General features: G+C 39.7%; 1 protein-coding gene across 1 annotated transcript; it reads right to left on the minus strand.

Annotated features, from left to right (window-relative positions):
• Nucleotides 1–202: 202 nt before the first annotated feature.
• LOC136442639 (carboxypeptidase N subunit 2-like) lies at nt 203–6,970 on the minus strand. The gene is made up of 3 exons (XM_066439587.1): nt 6,865–6,970; nt 858–1,468; nt 203–217 (listed from the first exon to the last, which is right to left on the minus strand). Exons 1-3 carry the CDS (start codon nt 6,968–6,970, stop codon nt 203–205), a joined length of 732 nt encoding a protein of 243 aa, XP_066295684.1.
• Between the last annotated feature and the right edge of the window lie 1,626 nt (nt 6,971–8,596).

An 8,596-nucleotide genomic window follows, 5' to 3' on the forward strand; every position in this document is an offset into this window, starting at 1 on the left:
CCAATATTTCTGTCAATACGTTTGGCTGGACTCACAGCTTCAGATGTTTGGGTTCGGTTCTTTGGTGTTTCCACATTTTCGTAGAATTGATTTGGCTGTAAGGCAACTGGACTGCCGTCATCCAAATCAATTTTGGGACTTGGACTTGAAGGCGGATTTTTGTTCTTCCTCTTGTGCCAAATTGTGAAAATGATAGTGCCAATCAGGATAACACCAACTATTGGAACGCAGACAGAGCCAATGAGAACAGGTAGGGGGAAATTTGGAGCAGATTTATTGGAACTGTTGCTTTCTAGAGTACTTTGATCGACGGGCAGTGTGGTGAATGTTGTGCCTACAGGGCGTACTATTGAGTCAGCATTTAGTTTGGAGCGAAAGGTGTGGTTAGTGGAGCTGTTAGAACTTTCAGATTGAGCAGCAACAGGCACAGTTGGTATTTTACTTGGTTTGACAGACAGTGTGGTTAATGATGCCATAATTGTAGAAGTTGTTGCTAATGTACATTTTATGGGGAAACTAAGACTCTTAGTAACATTAGATTCATGGGGATTGTCGCTTTCAGGTTTACTTGGTCCAAGAGGCAGTGTGGTGAATGTGGTGTCTACAGGGCGTGCTGTAGAAACATCCTTTTGCTTGAAGTGCCGGTGATAGCGAGACGTGTGGAAAGAGGTGATATCGTAGTAATTGGTGCCACTTTCCAATTGGCCAGCATGAGGCAAAGTTGATATTTTACTTGAATGGACAGGCAGTGTGGTGAATGGTGCCATTGAAGGAGTTGCTTCCAGCGTACAGTTTAGATATTTAGGGTTGATGTCTTTAAGCTTTTGCCCAGAGAACATGGCAGGCTGGGAACATACTATCTGGTTTTCAAGCGAACGAGACCCATTCTTGCTTAACCTGAAGGGCGCCATCCTACAGTCACACTGCCAGGGGTTGTTGGAAAGCCATACATTGGGAATAGATGCCAACATTTTATATGCTGACAGGGGAAGGGCAGATATCTGGTTGGAGTCCAGGCGCAACCTTAACAGTTGTGGTAGATTTGAAAATGCTCTTGGATCAATCTCAGTTATTTTGTTGTAGTCCAGGTACAGGTTTCCGAGGTGGGGTAGGTTTGAGACTGTGTTGAGGTTAATCTTAGTTATCTGGTTCTTCTCCAGATACAAAGTTCCAAGTCTTTCTAGATCTGAAAATGCTCCAGGCAGGATCTCAATTATGTTGTTTTGGTCAAGGCACAGAGTTTTTAGCTGGGGCAGATTTGAAAATATACCAGGGTGGATGTAAGTTATCTGGTTGCCTGTCAGGGACAACTTGGTGAGCTTTGGCAGATTTGAGAATGTATCAGTGTGAATGTTGGTTATTCTGTTGTATTTTAGGTACAAGCTTGCGAGATTTGGTAGATTTGTAAATACACTAGCCTTAATGTTATTTATTTGATTGTTGCATAGGTTCAACACTTGGAGCTTTGCTAGATTTGAAAATACACCAGGCAGAATGATAGTAATCAGGTTACCGTATAAGTTTAAATATGTCAGGTCCCTATATCTTGTGAGCTCTGATAGACTAAAGTATGTAATCTGATTTTTTGACAAAATCAAGACAGATATGTATGCTGGCAGGTTCTGAGGGATGCTAGTGAGGCCCATCTTGAGGCATGTACAGAGAGAGATTTCACAATTATTCTTGCAGTCATCTTTTGGCTTCTGAATGAGCCACCAGCTTCTGGCATCCTTCAGTACAATGAGAAGGATAATCAGCGGGTTAAGTGTACATCTCATGCTGCCCTGCCAACAAAAACAAAACGTGTGAGTAACAGGACGTGCAATGAAATGTTACCAATTAAAGATTGAAAATTCTGCAGGCAGTTATGGCAACGATTGCTTAGTAGCTATATCATATGTGAAGCAAGATCACATTAGAAGATGATGTCCAAGGAGAGAGTTGGTGCTGTTTTGGTCTTCTATAGCAATGCTATGTCTTTAATTTTTATAGAACATAATATATCAACTCAATGGTTCAAAAACTAATCTTTTAAAAGTAATCTATTTCAACCCCATTAATTACAAAAAAGCTTCATATTTGCTTTTTCCCTTTTTGGGGATGCACGACATCTAAGGAAGCATAAGATTCTACATTGATATTAAATATGAAAAGATTAATCCGTATATATGTGAATGGTGTTGAATTACACAATGTATGATATGCTGTAGTCAAAATACAATCGTATGATGATAATGATGAACCCCATTTAGATTTGAGCTGTTGAACATAGTCTGTTTACCGAATGTGACGTTAATAACTGTCTTTTCACAATTCGTATTGGTTTTGTAGACACATAGTGAATTTCAACCAACCAGCAGGTTAAGGTGCAAGTGGTATTTCAATCCCTTGACTGGAACTCTGAATCTCAGTGGCTTTACTAAAAATGTTTTAATCTCAATGAACAGCCTTCCAGATAGCGAGTAGTCTATGGCTTATTCCAAGCTAAACGATTCGGTGCTCAAACTCAAAATTTTATCAGCATTATCTAATAATCATATGCTTACCTTAATTGTCTGAGCCTATATATTTATATATTGATATTTAAGCCCGTTGTTTACTCTAGGGCCTGTTTTTTCTCCAAACTGTGTAATTTAAATCTTTCATGCCTATGTGTGGAAATTGACGAAAAATTGTAATGACATTAATACATATTTTGTATTGTCTTTTATATCATAATATCGATGGTTTGGGATGTAACGTTGGGCAGTTTCACATAAACATGTCAACCCCTTAATGTGCTGTTGATTCACATTCGCAGAAAAAGCTACACGTATTTGCATAGACGTCAGCATGTATAATCTAACCACCTGCTTCAACTAGACACAAGCCGGCTGTTCAAATCCCTGCCCTCATTCATTCCAGCCATATTGTTATTTTTCGGCATGCGCGCACTTTTATATGGTGACTTGCAAAATTACATGCACCAGGCAAATTTTAGCCTCTACCAGGCTCCGCCGGATGGCTGGAAAAATTGTAGAAATTGGCCGTTATAGAGTGAATAGTGTGCCAAGGGAGTTAGCTACGGAGGGAGTACATTCTGCCATCGATGGCAGAATGTACTCCCTCCGTAGCTAACTCCCTTGGCACACTATTCACTCTATTACGGCCAATTTCTACTATTTTTCCAGCCATCCGGCGGAGCCTGGTAGAGGCTAGGCAAATTTAACCTGCACCTCTTGCATTTCTTTACTCATCTTCACTGTCATGGGGCCTTACTCTAACTCTGGTGAAGGTCAGTATGTGAAAGCTAGACTAATACATAAGAAATACCACCACGATTGTACCTTACCTGCATTTAAGTGCATAATGCATGTGTTATATCAATCCCTGGGCTTAAAAGGTAAAGGCTGAATCACATTTGTTAATCCAGATAGGGGATTTGTCCTATGTGAAAGGATTAACTGCTTAAACTCCACTTTAATTGCATCCTCCGATTCACTATTACCTCAAAATGAGTAATGTACCGTTGCTGTTTACGAAAACGACTGACCTTTCGAGTTTTTCCAAACTAGTCCTTAAGTCTAGATAGGGACGTCTTCGGTTGACACCTTCTGCGCGAGGAAGTCGTGAAGGATTTTAGCCCTCTTGTTGCTGCTGCGCTTGTAGGATACGTCCTTCAGCAGGTGATCAGTAACAGGGTGTGGCAAACAGTTTTAGCTTATTCTAATTTTTATGCCTACCTTAATTGTCTGAACCTTGATCTTTGAATATTGATACTTCAGCTTGCTGTTTACTCCAGGACCTGTTTTACTTCAGAATCTGTAATACCTCCCAAACCTTTGGGGGAGACTAGCGAGGAAATCTTTGACTTTCGGCATATTTTCTGCTAAATTTGTTTCCATGGGTGTAAGGTTTGGTGGTTACACATGAACATGTCTACATGTACCTCCTAATATGCAGTTGACTCGCCTTCTCAGAAAAAGGCATTTGCATATATATAATTCAGCATGCATAATCAACTGTTTCGGGTGAGACCATGAGTTCTTTGGGAGAACAAAGGTCTGAAAGCTAAAATGTTTGTCAAAATAAGTGCAAAATAAATCCTTATTCATCTTTACCTATCAAGTATACATGTGCACCTTTCAGTAAAACACGTCTGTAAGATTCAATTCACTCACACCGGGATGGATACCTGTACTCTTTTCTTTAAGTGCGGTGAGATCTTATATGTGCTCAAGGTGTGGTTCTCCTCAAACACGGGGCCTCCAGCTTTATCTCCCATCCAAGAGGACGTTCCTACTCGTTTTCACCTAAGTCGAGTAAAGAAATTAAGGTGTAAACTGCCTTTCTCGAGGGCACAGCATTGGGGCCAGGGGTTCGAACCCATAACATTTCGTCAAGAACCCTAAACACAAGACCATCTTACCATTATTCTTGCCACCTACTGTATTTATGTAGTATTGCAGTGATACAGATCACATGGTAGCCTAAGCACCGGACAATGAAGGTTTTGCATCAACTTTAGATAAACTTGTGTGAACTAGAGACACCATGGTAGCTCGAAATCAGTGATATCAAAAACTGCGTGTCTGTTCCTTTTAGTTTTGTGACATATTTGTCATCTCAAGTCGATTTTGATACTTTGTTCCTTAATCATTCCGACAAAATGATATGTGCTGCTTTGAAACGGACAAAGAGGAGACAGTATGCAGTATTATGTGCTTTTAAAGTTGCTGTTTTATTGTATTGTCAGTATTATGCCTCTAAAAATAGTCATCATTCATTAGAAATAAAATGCGTACATAGTACATCCTTTTAAGCAGCAGAATACATTGTGAAATTTCTAACGGATGCAGTACAGGTGAAGTGAAGGACTAGTGATATGATGCGATTTGACATAAAATGTCTTAAGATTTCTCCTCATGTCTTATATTGAATCTGAGCAGCACAAGAAGCATGTTATAGGTGCTTGGAGTGACCAGATAGAGGAAAAGGAGGAGGTAAGAACTTCTTGATACACAACAGGTGTGACTTAATGTCTTAAGGTTAATACAATTTCCTTCTGTAGTTTACAGTGTATTATATGTAGACTTCTAGTTATATATGTATATTGATACAAACAATATATATCAATGATGATGATCCACTGTATATATATTAATAGAGTACAATTTATAGTAATCTGTGAAAAGTAACATGTATTTTACAGTGTAGTATAATGTATCAATAGTGACAATAGACACAGTATATATTGATACAGTAACTAGTAGTGTGTTAAGATTTTACAGTTAACTTTCGATAATGAAAGGGGAATTTTTCCCCTGTAGTAGGTAATGAAACCTTAAATCTAACACATCCTAGGTAATGATACAATGAAACCTTAAATCTAAAACTTTTTTTGTATTCTTGGAAAGCTATACGATATAATACAATTACTTTTATAAATATAATACAAATTAGGGTACATAGAGATTGCGATTTGACCGAAGCTATGATTCTACCGTTGCAATCAGAGTCTGTCGACAGAGACTACGATTGGGATCGGACTGGTAGAATCTCCGATCGTACTGCCTGGGATTCTGAATGCGATCCTGTCTGTCGTCAGAGACTCCAATCTCGATATTAGTAATTAGAATCACCTGCTAATTCTGGCAGATAGCAATCGCTACTCCGTGAATAGTTTCATCACGTTGATAAGTCACTGAATAAAAATACTCTTTTAACACAACCAAGAGATTTATTCAACCGACAGTGCAAGGTGTGAACTAGTCCGAATTGCCTTGAAGAAAGTGACAGACGGTAACCGAAACGTCGGTTGAATCAATCTCTTGGTTGTATAAGAAGAGTCTTTTTATTCAGCAATCTCTACTGTTGGAAAACCAGTTCTTCCGGATCAGCATCATTTAGCTCTAACATATTAGCTTCACCTCCTCTCGCACACACACACACACTGATTTTGTTTTTTCCAATGTTTCCTTCATCACTATTATCTTATAAGGCTATAGCTTTTACCACGATAATTAACGACTACAGTATTAGCCTTTCTTCACGTATCAAAGATCTCACTTAAAGATATCGATGGTGATAAGGGAATGATCTCACAATTGCATGATAGCTGCAAAGAGTTCTACCAATAAATCAGTAAAATAAAGACTAATCCATGAAATACTTCACAAGTAGTAGACGGTACATGCAAGTTACTACTTTATGTATGTGACAATTCTTGTGCAATAAAGTTATCATATTCAAACACAGTCAAAAATATATTTCCTTTTGCTGTTAAGGTAATATGTACATTTGATCCATACTGATATACTTTATCTTAGTTGACTGTATTTAATCATATTAAGATGTAGTAAGAGCATAATAGATGATAAGCCACGTTTTATGCAAAGCCTCTTACACCTGCATCTTTCAGTTTTGTGACAGTCTGCATTTTCACACAGAAGAGGATGTGAGACACCTTACAGGACATCTGCACGTTTGATTGAGTGTACTGGGAAATTCCCACCTATCGTCGAAACATGATTATTTCTTTGTTCAATCAAGTGGTCTAAGAGTCTTGTTTTCATCAGTTTGCCCTGGACCTGGACCTTCATATGTTGGGCTTATAATCATTAATATAAGGATCTGGTGCCGTTTTAACACATTTGTACACATGCGCTGCCCTGTGGTGTATATAAGGTTTCTTCCATCCAACAATTCATCAATGTTGTTCTGAGTCTGAGCCTACTCTTTCTAATCATTTTTTACATTTTGTACACATGATTCGGTTCTGAGGAAGCTTGCTCTGTGTTGTATATGAGATTTTTACTATCTGGTGATTCACCATTGATAGCCTGAGACTGGCCCTGCCCTGCCTGGTCATTTTTACATTTGTACACAGGATTCGGCTCTGAGGCAGCCGACTCTGTGCTGTGTAGAAGATATCTATCACACGGAAATTCATCAGTGGTAGCCGGAGACTGTCCTTGCCCTGTCTGATCATGGTTACTGGTAACTGCATATACAGTAGCTGTACTGCTTGTTTTGGGGTCAATGATGGCCTGATAGTCGCCCTGCCCTGTCTCATAATGACCACTGGTTATTTCAGTAGACGGTGGGTCATTTGGGGGTGTTTTCACGTCTACATACATAGGATTTGACTGTAAGGCAGCTAACAGTGAATTGCGTGATAGATTTGTAACATCCAAAGAAGGAGTAGTGGCCCCTGTGTGACTCTGCCCTGTCTGGCCAGTACCATTAATCATCACATTCACTGTAGCTGTGGTATTTGTGTTGGATTCAATTATGGCATGAGATTGACAGTATCCTGTCTGATCATTTTGGGTATCCATATATTTGTACAGGTAATAATGATCACTGGTCGCTACAGTAACTGTAGTTGTGGTATTTTTCCTGCTTAAACTTTCAGTTAAACCAATATTTCTGTCTTCAAGACCCACAGCTCCAGATGTTTGGTGTCCATTCCGTGGTGTTTCCACATCTTCGCAGAAATGATTTGGTTGCAAGGCAGCTGGACTACCATTATCCAAAACAATTTTGGGACATGGACCTGAAGGAGGATTCACGGTCCTCCTCTTGTACCAGATTGTGAGACCGATGGCACCGATCAGGACAATGCCTGCTACTGGACCGCAGACAGAGCCAATGAGAACAGGTAAGGGGGGATTTGGAGCAGATTCATTGTAGTTTTCTGGTTTACTTTGATCGACGGACATTGTGGTGAATGTGGTGCCTACAGGGTGTGCTGTTGGGCCAGCATTTTGTTTGAAGCGAGAAGTGTGGTTAGTGGAGCTGTTTAAACTTAATACAGGCACAATTGATATTTTACTTGAATTGCCAGACAGTGTGGATAATGATGCCATAATCATAGGAGTTGTTGCCAATGTACAGTTTAAGGGAAGACTCTCAGTAAGGGCAGATTTATGGGAATTGTCGCTTTTTGGTTTACTTGAACTAAGAGACAGTTTGATGACTGTAGTGCCTACAGGGCGTGCCGTAGAGACATCCTTTTGCTTGAAGTGCCGGTGAGAGCGAGACGTGTGGACGTGGAAAGTGGTGCTATTGTAGTAGTTCTTACCTCTGTCTAATCGGCCTGCATGAGGCAAAGTTGATATTTTGCTTGGATGGCCAGGCAGTGTGGTTGATGGTGCCATTGAAGGTGTTGATTCCAGTGTACAAATTAGGTCTTTATGGTTGATATCTTTAAGCTTTTGTCCAGAGAACATGGCAGGTTGGGAACATACTATATGGCTGTCAAACGAACTAGACCCATTCATCTTTACCCAAATGGGAACCATCCTGCAGTCACATTGCCAGGGATTTTCCCAAATGTAGACGACAGGAATAGATGCCAATATGCTATATGCCGACAGGGGAAGGACAGATATCTGGTTTGACTGCAGGTCCAAATGTTGGAGCGATAGATTTGAGAATGTTTTTGCCTGAATCTCATTTATGCTGTTGCAGTTTAGGTACAGTTGTTTGAGCTTTGGTAGATTTGAGAATGTGCTAGGATGAATCTTACTTATCTGGTTGTGTTTCAGCAACAAAATTTTGAGCTGATGTAGGTTTAAAAATGCTCTTGGTCGAAGTTCAATTATGTTGTTTT

Source organism: Branchiostoma lanceolatum, chromosome 1 (genome assembly GCF_035083965.1).
Source record: "Branchiostoma lanceolatum isolate klBraLanc5 chromosome 1, klBraLanc5.hap2, whole genome shotgun sequence".
NCBI classification, from domain to species: Eukaryota; Metazoa; Chordata; class Leptocardii; order Amphioxiformes; family Branchiostomatidae; genus Branchiostoma; species Branchiostoma lanceolatum.

Bases quoted from the DNA above. Each gene is read 5' to 3' on its own strand.
- LOC136442639 (XM_066439587.1), bottom strand. From the start codon at position 6,970: ATGATCAGACAGGGCAAGGACAGTCTCCGGCTACCACTGATGAATTTC. The intron at 1,469-6,864 runs GTACAAATGTAA...TTTCAAATCTAG, and splicing joins GCCTCAGAGCCGAATCCTGT to CAAAGCTCCAAGTGTTGAAC.